This window comes from Pezoporus wallicus, unplaced genomic scaffold (assembly GCF_028554395.1).
Source record: "Pezoporus wallicus isolate ANWC-B61680 ecotype Strahan unplaced genomic scaffold, APGP_CSIRO_Pwel_v1 scaffold_2584, whole genome shotgun sequence".
Lineage (NCBI taxonomy): Eukaryota > Metazoa > Chordata > Aves > Psittaciformes > Psittacidae > Pezoporus > Pezoporus wallicus.
This window is the reverse complement of record NW_026642851.1, coordinates 3,891,030-3,915,250: the sequence shown is the minus strand read 5'-3', so window position 1 is coordinate 3,915,250 and position 24,221 is coordinate 3,891,030. Positions and strand designations below refer to the sequence as shown.

Genomic DNA, 24,221 nt, shown 5'->3' with positions numbered 1-24,221 from the left:
CCCTAATGCTTGGCTCTCTCATTTTGCCAAAATGTGTCTGAGATGTGTCCTTAACTGTAGTTGAAGATGGAGAATTTAAGATATGATTGAACTGTTGTGAATGATGCTTTATTTATTTATTGTGCTTCGATTTGTCTCCAGCTGCATGTGGCAAGTAGTGGGGTTTGGGGTTTTTAAATGCATTTCCTGCAGTATATTTCAGCTTTTTAAATTTCCCCTGCTGATCATCATAACAGAGTAAAAAACTTGTGATTTTACCTTTCTATTTGGAAAGACTAAAAGATACATTCCTTGCCTTTAAAGAGAGCAAATCAGCTATTCCTTTCTTAAAATTTAAAGTAACACGTGCAATAACTTGCTTTCAGGGCAAGCCTGGCTTCTTACAACTTGGAGCAAGTTCTGTGGTCCCAAGCCTTTGCTTTCCTATCAAACGCATTACTTTTCTATTTGAGTATTTGTGGTAGTATCCCAAGAAAGTGAAATGAAGTGGGCTAATTCCTCTTACTGGATGATGGATTTCTCTTTTTGTAGTCAGATAAAAATGATTCCCTGGGGTGAGGAAGCAGCAAAGCGAATGGGACTGTGTTACTGAGGAAAATGAAGCAGTATTCTCTTAGGCTGTGCTTTTTTGTTTATTGGAGAAAGAGCCAAGCAGCCATTTGTTTTTGGCTGACAGTTGCATCAGTAGGCAAATCTATTTGATTTCACATGTTGCCCATCAGGCGTGCGTAATGAAACTCATCTTGGCATGTTCATTTTCTACTTTCATTCAGGTTAGATTCTCGCTTTTAACTTTCTTGTATAAAACCCCAAGAGGCTGCTTACTGCATGAAATGCAGATGACTGAAGTGATTTCTGCCTTTTTTTTTTCATAATGTAAAATTTTGAAGTAGGCCCAGTAACTTACTGGTAACACTGTCAAAAGTGATGCAAGTTCCACTGACTCTGTGTTTAACACCTTGAGCATTTGCCATAAAGTAGGTACAAAGCAACAGGTGCCTTTTGAATTCCTGTATCATTCAGTTGTGCAAATTTGCTGCACAATATCTGTCTGTGTATCAGCATAATCTTTCTGCTGCCATTGACTGTCTTCCCTCTTGAGCTTGATTATAAATTTACCTGAATGTACAGCATTAGGATCTAGCTTGACCCATGGCATGTATATGCTGGTGTGAGTTATTAGAGTCCAGAGATGATGCCAGTGACAGCACAAGAGAGCTGCTGCCAACCAGAGCCCCTTACAAAGCAGTGTGGAGGCCTTACATCCCTGCACTGGGAGCTCTGCATATTGTACTTAAGGGAAAAACCTGTGCCTTTGGCAATATTATGAGTTGGCATGGTTTCCATCCTCTCCTCCCACTGTGTTCAATTGCCCTTCAAGGCAAAGAATTAAAAAGGGTTACCTTGGTTAAAGTGATGTGATCTGTGACTGCTGCTTGCACAGCATGTGTCTGTGTTTTGAGAGGCAAGCCAATGGTATCTCCACTGCTTCTGCACTGCTGTGATCTTGATCTACTTCTTGTTTGCCCATGTGATTCTTAGTGCGCCTTTATTTTTTTGGCACCTTTAATAAGCTGCATGTGCTCAAAGTATTAAAAAATGTGTAGGATTTGTAACAGAGAGCTCAAGCAACACATTTTTGCCTAATATCCCTATAATAAAATTACATAATTTCAATTTATCCCTAATAAAAATTTATTGTCCTAATAAATTCTGTTCCTATCATGTTGAACTATTAATAAGTTGGTAGAGTACAGAGCACAGCACAATAGAAACTAATGCTGTCAATGATAGCTCAAAGGCTAGAGAGGTAAGGCAGTCCTTCAGTCAAGGTACCTCTCCTTTTCTGCTTGAAATCACAGTTTTTGTGTTCAAGGTGATTCCAACATGAACCCAAATATAAAACGTTGTGGGTTGTTTTTTGTTGTTTTTTTTTAGGCAGCCAGAGCATTTTACATTTATCTCCATCAAAGACAGTACTTTTTACTATTTACCTGAAAATCAGCAGGGAGTTTGTGGAGATCTTAGAAAGAAACCATGATTAGGATTGCAGGTACCATGCACGTTATTCTTGGAGCAGCAGGGAATATTTCAGTGATCAGCAGGAGCTACCTGTATTTGTTGTTGGCGTGATGTATTGCAGTATGCGTTATGAATACATAGCTGACCATCATATTTCATATATCTGTTTATGAATGGCTGTTCAAAAGAAAACAGATGTCTTAAGTATTTTGATTTTGTATTTATGATGCTGAAACCTTCACTGAGGATGACTGATGGGACTAATTGCGGTTCTGACTTTTTTAAGTTGCAGAATTTCTTTTAATTGTCAAAAAACCTCCATGACTCTTTCGTCATCTTTAGGTTTACGTGCAATCTATTGCAAGCGCCATAGGCTTCAGATGGCCTGAAGAACTTGCAGTGGTTTTGTTTTCTGTCATGCTCTTGCTTTTTAGTCATCCCCCTAGCTTTACTCCGTGCCCATGTGGGGTGTTGTTCTCACATGCTTTCTGGTATGTTTCATGTGCAACATTCCAGTCCACAGATAATATTTTCTTCATGTGTTGGCCAGTTTATTTAGACAGAATATTTGAAAATCGGTCTGATTTATGTAGTCTCAGTGACCTAAACTTTCTGAATGTTTTCTTTACAAAGCCAAGTGCAAGGTTCTGCACATGGCTTTAGGCAGTCCTAAACACAAATAAAGGCTGGGCAGAGAATGAATTGAGAGCAGCCTTGAAGATGAAGACCTGGGGTGTTGGTTGATGAGAAGCTCAACATGACCCAGCAGTGTGCACTTGCAGCCCAGAAGTTCTATTATTTTATTTCCTGCAAATTGAATGAAATCAAGTGTTCATCTCAAAATGAAACTCTTTCATCTGAGGATACCAGATGGCTAGAAAAAGAATATATATTCATGGATTATGAAAAGGCACTGATGTGCTTAACAGATTTTTGTAGGGAAGGGAAATTGAGGGACCATGTGAGTCCCTTGAGTACCATAGGGCTTTAGCAGGACTGTAAGTTTTGTTTTCTTAGACTACAAATGTAAGTCCTTTTCAGTAAGATAAATATAAACCATGTTTATGCCGAACTATCTTTTATGATAATGATTAAAGAAAGTGTTTCCCTCAATGTGGAATTAGTTACTTATTGGTAGAATAGTCAGATGTGACTAAACCTCCAGTGGATTTGTCTCCATCAGGTTTCTTCAAAGGAAAATTCTGACAGAACCTGGTTTCATTAGGCCAGCATGGTCTGCTTAGGGTTTTAGACATGTCTTTCTGACATTAATATAATTACAGAAAGATGTAATTATTCTCAGGGTTTAATCTTGAAGCACTGAGCTTTTTGTGTAAATGAATAATGATTGAGAGTTACTTTTTGTCATAAGAATTTGTGTATCACAAATAAGAGCATTATCCCAATACCATCTACTGATTTTTCTTTACAGAAATGTTCCCAAGGTTAGCATTTTCTGGAGTTAGGAACTCAGCCTCAACTCCAGCCAGTGGTAAAACTCTGCATGAAATAAACAGATAGAAATCAGAGTGGCAGATTTTATGTTAATTGACTTTTAAAAATGTGTTATATTTAGAACATTTATTGCATCTAAATATAACTGAAGAGCTTGGGAAAATAGTGTTATTGTATTCTTTTGTTCTCTATGTGGCAGCATCAGCGTTATCCCCAGTGAAGCCAATTAAGTCATCAGTTACTTCATATTCATCGTATTACATGTTCTTAATGATGCATTTAAACATTTAATAATTTCTAATTTTCTCTAGTTTCTCATAAATGGTCATTGTTATAAATGTATTTATTTGGTAATGCTGATATGGGCTGATTTGGAAAAGGCAGAATGACGCATTATATTAGTATTTTGTGTAATATCCAGCTCATTTGTATTTTTTGTAATATTTTTTGTGATATTTTTTGTAACTTTTACTCTATGCCACATAAACCAATTTGGATTCTTTTTCTTTTGCCCACATTGCATATAAAATCAGAATTTTATGATAAGAGATTATGTAACATAAAACTGCTGTATTTTCATAAACTGGAAAACTGTCCATCAGCTGCTGATTTGCCTAGAGTAAAGTTGCTCTATGTAGTAATTAGAGAGGCTTCAGGACTTCTGTCCTTTCTCTGAAGGTTTCTGGATGAGAGTGATAACGAGAGAGCAAGTTAATTTAGGTAGGTGGATGGCTTGTAAGGTAGAAAATATGTTTTTTTAAATCAATATTGTCTTTAATAGAAACTAATGACGTAGTTGACAAGATGGACTTAAGATAACTGAAATCCTTGACCCAGTTATGTGTATTGTTTTGAGAAGGTGTGAAAGTTTTTGCTTTGGACTGTGAGCAAGAGATGGTTTAATAAATTCTAGATGTTAAAAGGGGCAGCAGCATTGCCATTTCACTGTCTGCTATCAGTTTTTCTACTTGTATTTGAAAATAATGAAAATACAGAGCATGCTTTGAAAGTTGTGAAAGATAAATGTGTAGTAATATCTGGGGAGAATTCTGCTAAGCTTATCTGGTCACGACTGAAGACTCCAAAGACAAGTTCTGATAGGTTGCAGAGGTAATTTTCGCCAGGTTTCTCTTTTCCAATGTTGTTTCTAAGGAAATTGCCGTATTATTTTGACAGGTCATCACAAGATTCAGGACATAATTTGAAGACATAGCTGGCTTGTTCCCATGGCTCACTGCTGAACCTAGTTATTCTAATATATTTTTTTAATGTTTTTTGTTTTTTAAATTAGAAGAATGCTGTTAAATTTTTTGGGTTTTTTTTATTTTTTTAATATGATTGCTTTCTTTTGGAAAGGCCAGTCTTTAATCTTTCTAAGTAGTTTTAATGTAAGGACTAGTAAGAATGAGAGCAAATACATGACAGTGGCAGGAGAACGAGGAAGGCTATACCCTAAGGTAGCTCTTAGATCATCTCTTCAGCATCATCTAACTGCATCCTGAGATTGCATCAGTGGGAGAATAGTTAAAGGAGGTGAATATACACATCTCTCTTTTTTTTAATAGGTGATACATCACAGCTTCTCACATCTCCAGTTCTGTACATTCCTGTTTATAGAAAATGAGCTGGGGAAAAAAAAAAACCAAAACCCAAGTTTTTAATTACTGGGTAGTAAATGAGAATAAGGAGGCTGTTTTATTCTGGAAATTATAGATCGATATATTGGAGATAAATAATACTAAAGGGGAGAACAAGATCCCAGAGGAACACTACTTGAGATTAGTTTGATCATTTTGATAGTATTAAGGGGTGCCATGATGTCTGTCAAGATGTTGACAGGTGCCAATGATGAAGTGGCAGTGATAACTAAATAGCACAGACCACCTGCTATGTTTAATTGTGAATTCTTTGAAGAGTTCCATGCTATTGCTGTTTGTATTGCTGTTTATTTACTACTCTTAATGATTGAATAGAGTGTAGAATTTTGGATTAAAAAGAACATATTCTACACAATGCTACTTGCTGTTTGCCTGTTTCTCTGCCAAAAGACTTCACATCCCTTTTTCCTTAGTATCTCCTTTATCTGCTTTTTTCTGTTGTATTCTGCATTGCTTTCTCTGAATACAGCATCAGTACTGTTCCTGATCTGCAAAATGGTCTTGCTTTTCTTATTTAAATTTCTCCTGCACAGTTACTTCATCTATTGTAAAATAATCAAGTTATGCAGGTACCTGACATATACGTATGTGATAGGTAGAGTGGTGTATTGACAGAGGGATTGAAAACTATACAGGTGTATGAACTGCATTTCTGTCATCATTCTTTCTACCTCTGCTTTTATTATGGTTTATTATCCTGTCTGTGTACGATACATGAAGTTACTTGGGGCAAGGCTTATCTTTTTCTGATGCCAGAAGTCCTGTTTAAATCTAAACAAAAATATATGAGGCAGTTGTAAGGAGAAATCTAGATAATCCAGTAAATTTAAGCTGATAATTATCTTTCAACGGTGACTACTGGCCTGAGACTTGAACTGGTGCCAGTCTGAAGTATTATGAATAGTAGGAAGGTGATGAGTAAACAATCTTTTGATAACCAGCATTTCTTAAGTTGCTCAGAGTCATTATGCAGTGCTGTGTATAGGGCTAATGAGATTCTGGCAATTATAAAAGAGGAATAATCAGAAAAAACAAGATGGTAGCCATCCTGTCACTGAAGTAATCTAACCATAAAAATTAAAAACCTGAGGGAAAGACGAATTCAAACTTTGTAGAAGGCTATATCATCTTGCTTAGTAAAATGAATGCATCTTCTACAGCCCAGTACATTAGGGAATTGCCTCCAAGGTACAGGAATGTGAAGGCTTCAATGATCCCTTGCGCTTTGTGACTGTAAAGGCTAAGTTTGCTTTTACAGAAAGAACTTGCAACAACAACAATAATAATACTATTACTACTACTAATAATAATAACTGGGGAGAGGGGGAAACTGTATTACGCCTTTTTGGTAATCTGCTCACCATTGCTTATCATACCTAGTGATCTGTTAAACTTTCAGAGCATGAGTTTGTTCTTGAGAGGGTAACCAATGCCAGTTTTTATCTTTCAGTCAGTTTTGTGAGATTTAATTTGGATAAACTGAACCAAGTGGATTTTTTGTTTGTTTTTGTTTTGCAAGACGTTGAATATGATTCCATGTGTGATAACGTTTTGAATGCTCAAGTGAAACCAGCCAAATAGGTTTTAAACTAGAGTGACCTGTTGTGAAGTTTTGTCTCTTGGAGCACTAAATATTTTTAATCCTGAAAAAAGAGGTCATTATAATCTAAAACTAGCCTGGGCCATGTAGTCAGGAACATACCTTAGGAACAATCCTGTGCTAGTGGGAAATGGCCAGAATGACCTAAAAATAATTTCTATCTGAAACTTCCATAGCTTTTTGAGGGCAGTAGTTATCGGTGTCATGGAGTGGAAGGAAGCAATAAGTATAAATATGAATATACTGCAAGTGGGGAGATTGATGAAAATCATACGCCTTTTTCTTTGAACAATTCAATCAAATAAAGGACAGATAATTTAAAACCATGTTTTACAATGTGATACTAACAAAGCTTTGTTTCAGTACTCTGATAGAAAGGAAACTGACTCACAGAAAACTGAGATAATTTCTTGGATTGCATCTGAGTGTGAAAATATAAAGTTGACATTATGGAAGCTATGAGTGTTTCTTACTGTGCTATAAATGAATCACTGGCATTGACAAGAAGAAATTGAATAAGTACATGATGGGAAGCAATTTCTATTATGAGAGATACTGTTTCTGCTTTAATTTTGTTTTCTTATTTCTCCTTCTCCTCCCCTCTTTCCCTTTTAGGGTAAATGGAAAACTGGTGGCATTGAAGGTGATTAGATTACAAGAAGAGGAAGGAACCCCATTTACTGCTATCAGGGAAGGTATGCACTCACATTTAATAATTATACATGGGGTGGGTTTTTTGTAATTACACTGTGTTTCTTATTTCTGTGCCATGCTATAGTGAATAGCTTGAGAATTCAAATTATATAGTTATGTTCTCAGTAGGAAAAACCTTTGATGCTTCAAAAAACAAAACCTCTGGTGTGGGAGTTCTTGTTAAAGAATGCAGCTCTGCCTCTGCTTTGGGTCCTGTTAAATTTACTATACGAATGAGTATTTAAGAGCATGTTTAAGGTGGGTGTGAGAAGTCACTCTGGAAGATGAGGGAACTGTTAAGTCACGCTTCTTGCCTGCAGGCAGCACCTGAGATGAAGGTAGATGTAATTTTTCATATATCTGCAGCATAAAGCGCAGAAAAGCGTTTCTTGATGAAGGCAGTCAGAAGATCAGGGAGCAAACATACAAGCATCTTAGAAGCCGTGTGTAGTCTGGGACTAGCTACTGTTTGTTTTTTCCTTCCTGATGGACTCTAACTTGTGTGGCTTGGGAATGACTTATCTAGCACACTCAGAGATGCCTGTTATGCTTTCTGCTCTGCTCCTTTATCCTTCCTTGTCAGCCTCTTGTGGTCTCTAGTGACAGCTGCTTTATCTGAGCCTGCCTGCGTCGAGCTCCTTTGCAGAAATTGCTGGATGTGTCTTCCCTGTGTGGGCCTTCTCTGTTAGAAGGTAGTAAAAATGAGCTTTGGTAGAGACATAATGCACAATTTACCATCACACCACTGATACAGGCTCAGCTGAAGTTAGTAGTGAACTAAAGAGATGAAACTGGTATGGCTTTTGAGGGACGTTTTAAAACTGAGCTGACTATCTCGGCATAATTCCCATGGTGGGATGAGCAAGGGAGAACATCATCTCTCACAGGGTCCACAGCATGGCCCTGTGTGGGAGGTGTGCAGCTTCATGGCCATTGCAGCTGCAGTCCCAGTAGCTGCAGCTCCTTTGTCCCTCACTCATGCCTCTGTTCCTGCAGCCATCTATATGCTGTATGTCTGTCTGTACAATGAGCCTGTTTTGGGTACATTGGGGAAAAAAAAAAAGCCATGTTTCATGTGATTGACACCCTGAAGTTAGAAACCTTTAAAGTACTGTGGATTTCTATCCCAAGGTTGTGCATTTTAAAGGGGCTCTTTCACAAAGGAGGGAAAACCGTGGGTGGCCAATTTATGAAGGAATTTCAGCAGTTCTTCTGTACTGCTTTGTTTGAGTAACAATTATTGAATGACCTGACACATTTATTCATAACGGTATGTATTTTATCTGTGAGCTGTCTGTCCCCGCAGCTGTGCTGCGATAACGAGGTGTGCAGAGGGTTACTGGCGCAGCTTTCAGTGTTTGCAATGCTGAGTTCAAGGCATAACAGCCTGTGTTTCAAATATGTTTATTGTGCTCCAGGATTTTAGATGATATGGTAATGACTTAATAAGAAAATAGTAGATATGGCTTCATTGTGCCTTTTTAGTGACACTTAAAAGGTTTTTTAATGTGAGCTTGGTCTAGATGAAAGTCTATAGCATTACAGCTGTCAAACGCAGTATATTGTGTTTTCCTTCATGAATGGTTTATTGTGTGAACTCAGTATAAATAAGTATTCATTAGGAGCAAAACCAGAGATTTTCCAGTTGGTATTTTTAGATTACAAAGGCACACTAGCATGAAAATATTTTTCACACTGTCATTGGGGAAGTCTTCCTTGTAGCTGTGACTACAGGACTGTAGTTGAAGCCTGTTAAAATTCTCATACTTTAATATTAGTAGAATAAAGCTCTTATATAGAAAAGCTCTTAAAGTTATTAATTAATATATGTTTTCCTAAGCATGTGATGTCTGACTGATTTTGGTGGAACTGTGTGCATCCATTGTATTTCTAAGGACTCATCTAGGCTAGGATTAGATCCAAAGAGTATTAGGCTAAATGAGAAGACTTTTTCTTGATTTTTGTAGCCTCTTGGTTAGGTGAGATCAAACTCGGGTTGTGGGTTGTATGTTTGTAGGGTTTGTTTGGTAAAGTAATCCTGTTTCGTAGGTAATGGAACGTAATTCAGATCTGTGAAAGCTATTAGTAGAAATAGAGTCTTGTATGCTTTATATCATGTAGAAGACTGACATTCATAATGTGTAAGATGGAAAGGGGAAGAATGTGTATCTAGTTAAGCTTTGTCTTTTCTGTTGTTTGTTTTGATTTTGTCAGAAACAAATATTAGTGTGAGAAAAGTAAGCTACAAATGTAACTTCAGACGGTAATCCCAGTGATGATGTGCCAGACCCATATAATCTGACAGTAATGTTACAACTATGGACCTACTAGCAGGATCCGAGGAAGCTGTTGCTTTCCACATAGTAGTATCTAATCCATCTTGGACAGGCTGGGTTCTGTAATGCAGCCATGGCTGATCTCAGCTGCATGGGTGAGGGGATTAAAAAAAAGAAAAAAGGGCTTGTATAATCTCTTGTAGTTATCTGGTAAATTTGATATGGAAAAACAGTAAGAATGGGACACTCTGTTCAGCAGATTTTTGTTGATCGCTGTTGGCTGACTGAGGACTCCAGCCCTATAATTTAGACTGGTACAATTAGAACAAGGACAAATACTGCTGAAGATGAGATCAACTTCTAATTTCAGTTATCTGAGGAGTCGTGTTGCCTTAATGAAAAAAGTGCATGTGTGGTGTCATGATCCAGAGGTCTGTTGGAGGGTGTTTCTTTCCAAAGTCTTTCATAATGGAGAAATCATGCAGGTTTTGACCTTGACTTATTCCCTGTTTTCTAATTTTCCATCAATGCAAGGCAAAGTCATGCAGAAGTCTAGTTATTTGTAAATTAAAACTGCTGTAAGTAAATTGTTTAACATTTCTCATACCTCCTTGGTTAAAGCAGTGAGAGGAAACAGTATTCATGCACTGTTCTCCTAATAGCGATGCTGTGTGATGTTAATTAGGGGGAAGATACAGGCAGAAATCTTAAGCAGTGGTCATGCTGAGGGAATTTTGTAGCTGTCTCTATACAGGGAAGCATATTGTTACAAGCCACAGAATGAAGCTCAAAGGAAAACAAAGCTACAAAGAAAATAGACTAAGAGAATTAGAAAATGCAGGATATAAATGTGGAGTATGTGACTGTGGAAACAAGCACTAACTTGGTTAAAACAAAAATGGATGGAAAAGTAAAATAAAGGAGATATATATATATATATATATCCATATATATATATATCCATATATATATATAAATCTCCCAGTAAAGCTGAGTGAGAGAAAATCACAGTTAATTTTAATGACCAGGAGAGGTTTAGCTGAAGTAATTACTTATGAAGTAATTCTGATTTTGCAGCAGATGTGGGTTTGTGTCTTCTACTATTTATCGAAGTTACATAGGTTGAATCAAAGTAGGTAAATGCGGCTTATTTGTCAGTGCTACTGAGCTGTTTATTGAATTTCTTGAACAAAATTTACAAGTAGCTTGTGCTTAATGTTCTTTCAACTTGGTCTGAATCAGTTGTACCAATTTACTGGTGCTTTCATTTAGTGGCATGCAGTTCACAGGTTGTTTTGCTCTGAATTTAACTCAGTGTGGGATAATCTAATTTACCTTTGAAGAGCCTGATTAAAAAAAAGAAAGGGAAAAAAAGAGGAAAAAGTGATTTGATGTGTATACCTGAGCGGGTTAAATCTATATGATTTTCAGATCATATATATATGAGTGGTGCAAGTCACCATATTACTGTTGTATTCTGAAGGTGCCTGGAACTGTGATAGCTGAGACAGTATGGAGTCCAAAAGTCATTTACAGACTATTTTCTCATTTAAACTCTATAGAATGGATAGTAGCAAATGATTTATTTTCTGTCTTAGTGTAGTTGTGGTTTATTCTTTTACTGTAATTCTCATTATCAGAGATGCTTCAGCAGAAGGCTTGAAGTGTTATTAAATCCACTGCAGCCAGCAGAAAAGTTCAATGACCTTAACTTTTATCTCAGATGTTTCATTCCCCTAATTTCCTGTAATATCATACACTCATCTAGGCTAAATTCTGAAGTGTGCAGTACATTCTAATTCTGGAAACAGCTTGATTTACAATTCTGCCTTTATCTTGTTTGATTTCTGAGCAATATTATTCCTTATATCCAGCATGGCAAAGATTTTGCTTTTTCGGTATGTATGTAGACAACATCCCTTGATTTTATCACTACCTTGCTTGTGAGGTTAACTTGCTTACTGTGTTCCTTTCTTGGGTAGTAAAATTATTTCTTCCCTATCCTAATTGTGAAAATTCTTTTGTACTTGGTTTTCATTTTCCACCCTTGGAAATACCACCACTCCTTTGCTCTGCTTAATTTGATTTACTATTAGTAATAAAACTATTCCAATGTTTTACTATAGGTTAGTGTTTCATTTCCCATAGGCCTAAACAGTGTTTCAAAGCATCATCCAAACCAGGCATGTTTTGTAGGTATTTTTGTACTTTAAATCTCACAATAAGGCAACTTCTAGTATATTTCACTCTTTTTATTAATTTTTGTATTTACATCTTGTAATTAATATGTATTGGTACCTGTTCGTGTTTTGCATTTAAATGTGTCCAGGTCAGAGACTGTCTCTACATCTTTGGCTTGACAGTTGGACAGATAATAATTTTCCGTCTGCTCCAGTGTTGAAGGCTGTTACCTTAATTCTGCATATGGACAGCAGAGTGCAAAAAATTGCACATGAAAGCTTTGGAAACTGCCAGCTGTCTTGCCTTATAAAATTACAAAGAACACAGTGCTTGCTTAATGAATTTCTTCTACTTGAATTTTTGAAGAGCAGTTCGGCACACATACTTAGTAAGTTTGTTTTGTGACTTGGGAGAAAGCTTAAGGCATTTGAGGGCCAGGATGGAGCAGGGAGGAGAGATGCTTAATTCCTGGCCACAAAGCATCTTCAAAAGTCTTCAGCGTTTCAGGCCTCTTCCATCCATGTCTTGATGTGAGGTAGGAGGGGAGAAGAGAAACAAAAAAATGAAAACTGTAAAGGGTCTTAGGAAAGAAATGTGAGCCCACTTGTCCTGGGTTCAGCAGTAGCAGTCATTTTTCTCCTCCTTGGTAGCTGGTGTAGTGCAGTGTTTTGACTTTCAGCTCAGGAACAGAGCTGATAGCGATGTTTTGGTTTGGCCAAGGACTTTGTGAGCCTCATGCTCTGCCAGGGAGGAGGGGAAGCCAGGAGGAAGCAGAGACAGGACACCTGACCCAAACTGACCAAAGAGCTATTCCATACCACAGCACGTCATGCCCAGGATGTAACTGGGAGTGAGCCGGAAGGGCTGGGAGACTGCAGGGTTGGAGGAGGTATCGGTCGGAGCTTGGTCGGGCTTGGGGGGCGAGTTATCGGTCAGCTGGTGCTGAGGTGTTGTATTCTCTTCCCTTGTTATTTCCTTTATCATTACTATCACTGGTGGTAGCAGTAGTGATCTGTGTTATACCTTAGTTACTAAACTGTTCTTATCTCAACCCGTGGGAGTTGCATTCTTTTCGATTCTCCTCTCTGTCCCTCCGAGAGCAGCGGGAGGGCAAGAAAAGGAGGGGGGTGAGTGAACAAGTTGCCTGACTGGGTTTAAACCACGACACCACTTTTACATGCCACAGACTGAACAGACTTTCTGAGGTTGGTTTCTGAGGCCTCCTCTTTTGAAGTTGTTAGGCTGGAGGGGGTAAACCTTCACAAAACTTTCATCTGTGAAACTGAAGCAGAGTAACAGCTAAGAAAAGATTATAGGGAAGATCAGCAGTTTGTGGAGAGAGAACTCTTACCTAAGTGAATGTGCAATTTATTGCACTGTGTTCCTAATTGGGTACACAATGGAAAATACTGCTTTGTAGTAACAATAATGCAAGTGATGTAAAGCAGCTGTGCTTCTGTATTACCAAAGAGAAATGGCACAGTGTGTACCTATCCCATCTAAGGAAGGGTTACAGGAAATTATATTTTTGCTCAGCAGATATAATTCTTATTACCTCATTGAATTATTACCTCAATTATTGCATGCACTTCCCAGCTCAGTGATTTTTGACTGATATGTAGCATAATGATCTTTACAACTTCAAGTCAACAAATGACCTCATGGCACTAGTTAGATGACTCACGGTGATAAGCCTCCTCCTATTCATTGTATTAGAGTAGGTCTGGAAGGCTGTATGCTGTAGGTCAAGGGCACAGTGAAACAATATCTGACTTTTTTAAGAGTCACTGTTGGTCTACTGGTGGAAGGTAAGCATGAAAATTGCAGTGGGAATCCCATCTTCGTCTGCTAGTAAAGAGTAAATTATTGTACCTTTTGGAAGTTGAATCATCCTCTTGCCAAACCCCCCGCCCCAAAAAAACCTACCCCAAAACAACCAACCAACCAATTCCTATTCTTCCTTTTATGCAGGTTGTTATTATTATTACTATTATTATTATTAAAATATTAAGGAAGCTTGACATCTGCTTTCTTTTGAGTGACAGGATTTTGGAGGACTTTCACATTTCCTTCACAAAGTCCAGTCAAGAAATCTAAATTTCCATAACTGAAATGCCTAAAAGCTTTGTATGTGTCTGGCTCAAAAGGCCTCAGGGAACTTCAAGAAATTATGTTTAAGATTATGGAGATGTAACTATTCTGAGCACGCATGTCACATGAGTTACTACAGGGGTTTTGTGTCTTTATGTTTTTAGAGTCTGAGGGTAAGTTCATTCTCCCCAGAAGCCACATTGCTCTGAAGCATTTAAGTAAAAAAAGGACAGTAGCTTGACTGTAGCTTGGGGAACATTTTCATTGCCTACAGAGTTGGCAGAACTGGTGCCTACTGCAGGCTAAATAGCTACAGCTCAATTAACTGTAAAGTCCCTGCAAAGCCCATGCATCTTTTTATGTAGTCATAACAGCTTTGTTTTTCAGTGTTGTTAAAAATACAACACACAAGCCAAGAACTTCTGGGACACTGTCACTGGATATTTAAGGTCAAGAAATATTCAAAAGAAAATAAACTCCAGCAATTTTAATTTCTCTGTCTAGTCTCTCTCTGTTATGGGCTGCCCAAACTGTATGCTTCCTCAAGATAGAAGAGGAACTACAAGATTTCCAAATTAAGACTACAGTGTATTTGGAAAATATATTTGGATGTTACTGGGACCTTTCTTATGAAATTAAGCCAGTTTTTAAAATTTCCAAGACTTTGGGATGTTCCTTATTAAGTATGCTGTCATGTCATAGAGAAATGTATATTCATTCTTACTGAACATTAGTGATAGAAAAATTGCCTTTAATTTCATGAGGTTTTATGACCGAACATTTTTGGTAGCTCAGATTTTCAACCATATTTCATTTGTTCTTTCTCACACATGGGTGTTTGTGTGCATTTGCGTAAGTATGAGAGAAGCATGTTAGATCCCTAGTGATGTGGAGCTTCGAAGCAGCAGGAGCTTTTGTCTTTATCCTGCTTTCCCTCCTGCTGTTCTTCCCAGCCCTGACTGGCTGCTAATTTTTTTTACTGGCAGTGTTCATTTGCATTTCTCTGAAAGCAGTTGCACTGACTGGCTGAGAAATGGGTGAACTGAATTTCTGGTCATCTCAGATGGACATGGGAGAGCTGATAGTTTTCCAGTTTCAGATAGGGTGTTAGTGGTTACTGTGGTCTTACTGTATCCTGCTTTTCAGTGTATCCAGATTGCACTCTTCTCCTTCCTCAGTTCATTTTGGTGAACCAAACAAAGGCTTCTGTCCATGTAGGCTACTCAGAAATGGTAGAGATTGGTAAGATTCATCCTGCTTCTTTGTTGCTTGCTGCTCATAGGCTGAGCATAGCTTTTCCTTGTTTTTTTTTTTTGTTTTTTCTTTTTAACCTCTAACAAAGGAGTGGTTCTCACAATTATAAAACCTTCAGGAGAGCTGGGATTACGTAAATGCAACATAAATGATGGTGTTTCCCTTTGAGAATCCTGACATAAATTTTAACCTCTATAATCTGGGAAAAGTGTCATGTTTTTCTGAAAAGTACAAGTGAAATTTCCAAATTATCCACCTTCATAAAGCTAAATATGTTCCACAGAATATTCTGTCCCCTCTGTCCTCCTCCCATTTCCCCTCCAGTATTTTATCTGTAGCCTGCTGAGACAGAGCACAAGTGTACCAATTGCATTTTCATTCAGTACTTTTGATGTTCAAGCTCTGACCTTCTTCTGGCTTTTGTTCTTGGGCACAGTTCAAGCAAGAAAAGAATGGGGTGACACTTTCAGGATTCCTTTTTTTTTTTTTTTTTTTTTATATATCATTTTGCCATCAGGAATCCTTTCCTCATCCTTGTTATCAGTTAGCATAATGCTAGACCTTTCAGACTCTGCCCTACTTCCACTGAAGTTGTCTGTGCATCTTTGGTTTTCATGGAGGGTGCTGAATAAGGAATTTCATGCTAATTCCAGCACTGCAAGGTTACAAATCCAGTAGCTCAGGGGTGCTACTGAACCTGCACTTTCCTCTGACCTGTGTTTCAGGGCTCTTTGACTTGGCTTTTGGCCTTCTGCTTTGAACATTTTCTTTTGCTCAAATAACATTTCTCTTTTCACTCTTTAATGCAGGCGTTGGAACTGTTGCTGTAGAGATTCATCTGGTCTGCTGCTCTCAATGTCCCTTGTAGTATGACAGGAAGGATAGAAAAAAGATGCCAGTTAACGAATATGGAGCATAAAAAGAGGGTGGCGAGCCTTTATTCGTGTAAAACGAATAACATATAACTAAAAGTTATATAGAACCCCTGTGCAGCTCTCATGGCTTTCTTGTTTGAGTGGAAGTTGGTGAGGGTCAATCTTTTTATGCTATATGCAAATTTTACTTGCTCTTACTATCTACCACTCTACCACCATAAAAACTAGAGCTGCGTTAATCCTGCTCCAAGTAGCATTAGTTTTTACCTGTGACCATATTATATTTGAGTGGATTGAATTGATACACATAGTAACTGATTGTTACAGGAATGGGGATGCTAGCAAGTTATGCCATCTCAGCTTGAATTGCTTAGAGACCCTGAGGCACCCTTGCAAGTGCAAATACCTTCCATGGCCACCTGATGAAATAAAACTTTGATATCTGGTGTTGAGGCAAAGAAATGTCTCTTGAACTTAGCCAATTCTACAAAATATTTTTTTCTTTGTTAGTCTTCATTTTGTGAAAGGAATAATCTAAGGAACAGTACCATATAGCATTCTGATTAAAATGGGGACTTTAAATCTGCACAGTGACATTTGTCTTTGTCAGCATCTCTGAGTGTTTTGTGTGTGTTTTTTCCACTGCTGTGTCCTGAATTTCGAAAGTACCAGAGCAAGGTGACAACTCAGTGCTTGAACCAGTTCAGTCAGCTTGAGTTTCCTCCATAGTCTTTTTGCATGTATTAAACCTTTAGGTGACTGTTGTATCATCTCAGCAGAACTGGGTTCAACTTTGGGTAAATGCAAAACAAGGATGTGAGAAGGTTGTCTGTTGTCTGTTTTCCTGGTGTTATATCTATCCCCCTTGAAGGAGATACGTCACTACATGTATTGAAGGGACTGTGTGAGTGCATACATATATTGTATGCGCATGTGTTTCCTCAGTGTCTTTAATACTTGACATAGAAAGCTGATTAACCCGAAACAACCAAATCCTTTGTGAAGAGTCACATACTGACTTTGGTCAACCCAGAGAATGTCTAATGTGAATTGGGCATGTACCTACTTCTAGATAAAGATAAAATGCCCCCCAGGAAAGATGTCTGGTTTTGTCAGAAATTGTGGCTGAGACATGTGACTGTCTTCTTGCTTCTGACTTCAGTCATCATTCATAACACATCATCAGAACAGCTTTGTGTGTTTTAAACACAGGAAGCTCATAAATGAATTATCCTCATTCTCCTGATGTTTGTAATGATGTGTGAAACAGTCCTGGTTCTTCAGACTTGAATATAACAATGAAGACAGACACTTGCTACTGCTGGATCTAGAACAGTAACTTTGCTTTCAAAGCTTCTGTCTACAACCTAATAACTACTTTCCCCCTACTTCCCCCTTTGAAAAAAAACCACAGGTAGTTTATTGGAAATTTGTTACTTCTTTATAAACAGGTCCTAAAATAATCACCATCAGTCTCTTTCCATACACAAGATACTATTCTGTTTTAATATCTATATAAATCACTCCTGTATCAAAGAGAGAACGAACCTAATTTGCAAATGATGGGACCATGCCTTCAGTAGAGGCTTGCTTGTTGAGAACAGAGGCAGCCTGAAAGGACAAGGCTACTGCAGTATTTTGCTCTGCTGCCTTTTATTCCCATATTTTCTGGCAATGATCCAGTTCTTCCTTAAATATGTCATGTACTGAGGCAAGTAAAAAATCACAGTATGATAAAATGCTGTATTTAGATCATAGTACTTCTCTGAAGATTTTAAGCATGAATTGTTTCTAAACTTTGAAATACCTGGGAAATTTTCAGTAGCTTGCATGTTTGTACTGGCATGAAATAGGGCAGCAGCCACTGTAATCAGTAAGAAGCATGCACTAATACCTTTCTCATAGGAAAAAAAAAATCAGTTATAGTTAAAACAGTGGGAAAATTGTTTGCAAATGCAACTTACATTGAAATTATGTATGTGAGGAAAAAGCCCAGTGCATTCTTTCTTCCCCCCCCACCTTGTTTTTGTTTTCTGTTTCTTCACAGTCTGGAGTTTACTTTGATCTACCTGCTGGCTGCTGTAGGCACAGTTGTCTGGGTCCAGCTGTTCCTTCAGGAGACAGCACTGCTGCTTTTCCTCTGTTTTTCCATAGCCTGAAGATTGTATTGCAAGCACATTTGTTCATTTTTTTTGCTGGGAGAGGTGGGAGATTTATCATTCAGGAGTTGTAGGAAGCTGAAATACAAGCTTCATAATGGTATTGCTTCTTGCAGCATGGGTGGAGTTACTGCTTTCAGCTTTTATAATCAGTATGAAGAGAGTAGCATTTCAGAATTAGAAGCTGACCTTTAATGTCTTCTTCAAAGCAACGAAAATGAATGTCCGCATTATTTTACTTTGGAATGTTCCTCCCAAGTAAGCAATATAAAAAAAGTAGCTGATAATGTATTGCATTTTTCTGCTGAGATGAAGGGGAGCTGGATGGTTCAGAGACTGGTAATAGGATATTGTGACCTTCCACCTCTGACCCATTTATTAAAATACGAGCCATGCCAGTGGAGTCCAAAAGTCATCACTATGGATATGCAACTCTAGAATCTGGAACTGTGTGTTTCTGATTTTTTTAAGGTCTGAGCTAATTGTCACAAATGTCCAAAACTTCTCAGTTTTCAGCAGATTTATCTGGAGCTAATCAAAAAGTGAACTAAGAACAAAATGAATGGAGGAAGCCTTGTTAATAAGAATATTAGCTGTGTCAGATTTGGTGATTTGTATCCATTCTGATCTGATATAGCTTGTTGTCCTTGCTTTGTGAAGCTTGATTCCCTTAATCAGTGCAGAAGTGGTACTGACCAATTTTGTTTGACTGTCACTTCAGGTTTAGGAAGGGGTTAATGTGAATAAGGATTCTCTGGATTTTGTCTTGGGAAAATGCTCAAAACTTGCACAGTCAATGACAGCTAATTTTAAGTATTTAACTCTTTGCTCTGGATCTGCTTGTGGAAGCTTCTGACACCCTTTTTTTATCTATAGGTAACTTAAGCTGAGAGTTAGCTCCTTGAAGCACATCTTAGTTGTACAGCTTAGGTAATAATATAACAAATATCCTCGTGTGTCATTTAGTCATAATCATCACCTGGTTTTCTCTGAGCAAAAGCAATCAAGAAAGTTAAGAGAGTGGTAGGAATCTTGGTGTACCAGCATGCTAGCTTCCCAGATAGGGTTGACAGCAATGTTGGCATGGCTGGCTTCCGTCTGCAAACATCCTTCCTTCCCCTCATATCTGTTAAAACTTGAGAGGACAAAGTGACCCAAGTTGCTGTGATAGGTTAGATGCAACTGACTAAAAAAAGAAAAAAATCAAAACTGTACTTGGAGAATAAAAAGAAAAAGTTGCTAAGTAATTGTCTTTTGATGTTCTTGAAGCAGTCAAAATTGACCTACTTTTATGTGGTCCAAGTGTTTCCAAAATTTTATAACTGGAAAAAATGTGTAAAACTGGAAATGTGTACTTGGTACACATTTCTACGTGCACATTTAAATATTTCCCTCTCAAATGGCAGGATAACACACACTCTCACTTCCCTTTCCCCCTCTTTCTTTGAAATCTAGGACTCACACTTGCTCTTGTGTGCTGTAAGGGCTTAAAAAATGTGTTTAATACTGGTGAGAACATTTTCATACAAACATTCGGTGGACTGTGTGAGGGTTTTATTAAGAAAACAAGCAGACACAAACACCAAACATTCAGCACGTTGAACTTGGACAGGGTAAAAATTTGCTTTTGTTTCATTTCTGGTTTTCTTAGCACAGCAGTTTCTACATTGCCAGTGGTAGGAAACTGCTAGTTCGTGAATGGGCATCTAACACAAAGCAAAACCCAGCAGGTCTAGGCCCATTGAGAAAAAGCTGTAAAGAACTTCTACACTTTTCCAGGTTACTTTAGCTCAAATGTATTTGTGGCCCTAAAAGACATTTTTTCAATTTGCAGTTATGCATTTTCTCAGAAAGTCTTGGTTATAAAGCTGACATGGTTGAAATACTGGCTTTGCATCAAGATTTTTAACAGAATTAACATTTGAATCACTTGAGACCCTATTCACAAAGCAAAGGACTATTTGCATAATCAAAAATGCTTTATTTTGCATGCCAGTGGAGAAGCTAAGGATTGTAGCTGTGGCTCACAAACAAAATTCAAGTGATAGGTATTGATGGGTGTCTGTATGCTGCTCTCAGCCTTGCTTGCACAAATAAGTACAAATCTATATAAAGGTAAAAGAAAAGGTTTTGGAGCAATGTATAGTCTCCATTCAAAGCCTGATTAAACAGGCTTTGCTTAAGTTATCAGTGTTAAGGATTAGATGGACTTCCCTCTCTGCCAAATGTGGATGAGGGCTGGGGCATTTTTACAGCTGGGTTGTTGTGAAAGGATGGATGTCTTTCTAAAAATATGCTCAGTAAAAATTTATGAGCTTGAAAATTGCTCCTTCTATTGAGGAGGTCAAACTAAATAACCTGTAAGCATATATAGCTTTGGATAATGGGTTCAAGACTTTCTTAACACCTGTCAGATTTCTTCCAGTAGTCCAAAAGGCTTATGAATTGCATTAGTAACCTTCCCATCTTGCCATCAGCCCATGCATTCACACTTTTTACGCATTTTTATGACTGGACAAGAAGGTAGAATGTCACATTTAGAGAATTTGTTTCTTTGCACATGAATAACTCCTGATCGGAGTTCAAGAGCATGAAGCAAATTCTAACCTCTCTGAGGCAATAGGAAACTGTTGGATCTTAAAAAAACCCTTAAGTGTCAGGGGATTTTATTATTTTCATTTTTTCCTAGAATGAACTTCTGATGTGCTATTGCTGTTAAATCAAGTTCTTTGGGCTATAGTTATTGCAGCTTCAGATTATCTGAACTTAAAAAGCATACGTTGTGATCTATCCTTTCACTTGCTAATGGATGTCAACTAATTCAATAAAAAAAATCAAGGCATGATATGAAATTTTTAAACAAATTTTATGACAGTTTCAAGTCTCCATTGACTTCCTTTTAGATGGATTGAATGTATTTTTTGAGTAAGGGACTTGGATCTTTTATTATCATTGCTAGTTAGTTCTAATTAAATTCATTTATTTAAAAATATACTAGAAAGTTTTAAATAAAAAAAATAAAATGAAGTTTAATTTAAATTAAAACCGTGTTGGACAATAAATATGCTTCTGAAAAGAGAATTTATGTTTCTGAGACTTCAGTATCACAATGTGATCTCTTATTCTGGTGTGTGTCTACTTTAAATTATACTTCTGGAGTAAAAGCATTTCTCTGACACATTTAGGTCTGAAAACTAAAATAGCAATTGTGTTAATCTCTATTCTTAGGATTTAAAGTTTCAAAATACTTCAGAGTCTAAGCACACCATTAACCCTTTCTGTTCATTGCTTTGGAGCTGTCAGCAAAAAGGTTAGTTTTACTTTGGTTCAAACATCCAAGTTCTTTGCAGAAGTTGCTGGGTTTATGGTTGACTAAAGTGCATAAATTTAAAATAATGCATCTTCTCATTGATCAGCTTCTCATTTTAATTGAAGAGGCCATTAACCTTGTAAAATCATTGACAGAATTATAAATCTGCATCTTTGAGACTTATGTAGACGAGTTTATAAAAGTTCCTGGAATGATCTGAAAGCAAAACTGTACAAAAGGACTAAGTTTTAGTAACAACATTTCTTAAAGCCCAACAAAATGCTGGGAAAATGCCAGCAGATAATTACACATTCCGTCATGGCAGTGACTCCATGGCAGTTCCTATGATGTGTAGCACTCATTATAGAGTCAGGATTAAAGATACCTTCAAGAAATGGATACCCAACTATAGTTTCTTAAATAAATGGTTCTTAATATTTTATCTGTAACTTACTGTGGTCACAGAGAACTTGAGGAATGTGTTTTACCACCTCAGACCAGGTTTGTTTATCTGTGAAGATCTCGCCTGTTTGTTCCAAATGTTATCAGGTTGTCATATGCAAGCATCCTAACCAGCTGGGCAAGTGGCATTTTGATGGGCCTATTGAAGTCTGTGATCTGTCATCACTGGAATGCTGAGCCCTAATTAGAAATAAATGAGTAGTGTTCCTGTGCCTATTTCATGGACTGATCTTTCTTTTTTCTGTTTGGGAACATTTCTGTTCTGCTTTCACGGGGCTGATGCTATTTGAAATATTGAACTGAGGTGGGAATTTAGGGAGGATGTTTAGCCTTGTGAGCGTTAGCACTTTGGCTGCCACAATTTTCATATGCATATCTGAACTGGGATGTACTCTTGGACTTTTGGATGTAATCAGTTCTTGATTTTTAGCCAAAGTTTTCTGGCATGTATTGGAACACTGATTTAGTATTCCTCATTTAGTAAGTTCCAGAGGTGCAGCTTGCTGCTGCAAAATGCCTGATGTAACATACACACTAACTAGCCATGTTGATGAAGGAAGTTCATTAGTATCTATGGTATGCGCTTCTCTATTTTTTCTTGTAACTTTTTTCAGGTCAGACTGTGTTCCCTTGGCAGAAGAACTCAGCCCACAATATCTGGTGGCTTTGTTGAAGTCATTCATTAATTTACTTGGGATGAAGTGATGGTGAGCAGCACATGACTAGTAAAAAGCTCCAAGGACTTAATAGTGCTTGAGCTGTGTTTTCCTGCATGTTAAGATGTTCTTACTTTGGTTTTGACCTTTTGCAGTATGTCAAAACACTGTTGCAGGTGAACTTGCTTCAAGAGTTGCTTGGAAAAGGCTTATTTAGAGCAACATGCATTCCAAAGACTTTCAGAGGTTCAGACTGCTTCAAAGCAGTGTGGTGGTGTTGTATTCTTGAGCCTTGGTCCTATGTGCATAGCATCGTTGTTACTTACACTGAACTTCTGTGCAGTTGCACAGCAGTGAGGAATCTTGTGTCTATGTTAGGCAGGCTTGTTTGGGTTCAGTTGGTGACATGTTAGAGTCTCCTCTTTGACCACCTGATACTGGTACATTTATAAGGAGATCATATCCAGTATCTTTTTGATGTTCAGGTCCCCCATTGGCAGCATACTGGCGTACTGATACACAGAGTAGTCTAGTCTAATCTGTGCTTGGTCAAATCAAATGAACAGTTAAAGCCTGATTTTTCTCATCACTTGATTTTTGCAAATAACAAGGAAGATCATCATCTGGAGCAGCTGTTACACTTACTGATTCAGCCACACAACCTGTTGCTGTTTTATTTGCTTTAGTCTTTCTGAAAATGGAAGTTACAGAGAAATACAGTGGCCCAGGTACATTGTAGTTTTCCTCCTAGATCCTGCTGCTTGCTAAGGTGCCCAGTTTGTTTTCTCTTCCATTTCTCCTCAGGGACAAAAAGCTTCATGTCTAGTGTTTGGTTAGCAAGTCACTTCTGTGTTCAGCTATAAAAATAAACAAGACAGATTTGAAAAGACCCACTAAAGAATTGTTTTTATCTCCAGGCTCATGTACTATCTGGGATGATGAACCAAGATTTAAGCGCTTGAGTTTTGGTTTGTTTGTCTTGTCCCAAGCTTGTGAATGGTATTCAAGTCCCCTTGTGCAACTGGCTTTTTATGTGGCAATCTTAATGCAAAAGCGTCAACCCCATACCTCCCCCTGTTCTGTATTTAATTATGTTTTTTTTTCTGATATTGACAGAGTTAAAAGCTCTGCATGCATTACCATGCATTTTTATCTCCCTTTCCCTCCTGTTTTCCCTTTAGACCTCTTTCTCCTCTTTCTACTGTGCCCTGGCAGCCTGGAAGAAGACTGCTCCACTGAAATGCTTGGCACTCTCTATGCTTGGGCAGTGGGAGAGAGGAGAACTAGGAGGAGTGGTGGTTAAGAATAGATGTTGGTGTGAAGATCTCAGGAAGAGGATTAGAAGAAGATTACAACAGTGGGTCTGGTAGAATGCGGATTACAGAGGCCATTCAAAGAGCACAAGGTGTAGAAAGCAGTAAAAGGAAGATGAGAAGGGTCAGTGACTTTGACTGGACTTCCACCTAACTGGGGTGGAAATGGGGAGTCTGCTTGAACACGGCTAGTGTTTCCCACGTTTTATGTCATTA

The 24,221-nt window shown here is 37.8% G+C and overlaps 1 protein-coding gene across 5 annotated transcripts in view; it reads left to right on the top strand.

The window, feature by feature from the left end:
* The window catches only part of CDK14 (cyclin dependent kinase 14), a 318,587-nt gene that overhangs the window by 99,421 nt on the left and 194,945 nt on the right, over positions 1-24,221 (top strand). For all 5 annotated transcript variants that reach the window (XM_057432447.1, XM_057432444.1, XM_057432448.1 and 2 more), the window contains one exon: positions 7,351-7,430. In XM_057432447.1, coding sequence (XP_057288430.1) covers positions 7,351-7,430 — 80 coding nt within the window. The remainder of the gene's footprint in view (positions 1-7,350; positions 7,431-24,221) is intronic.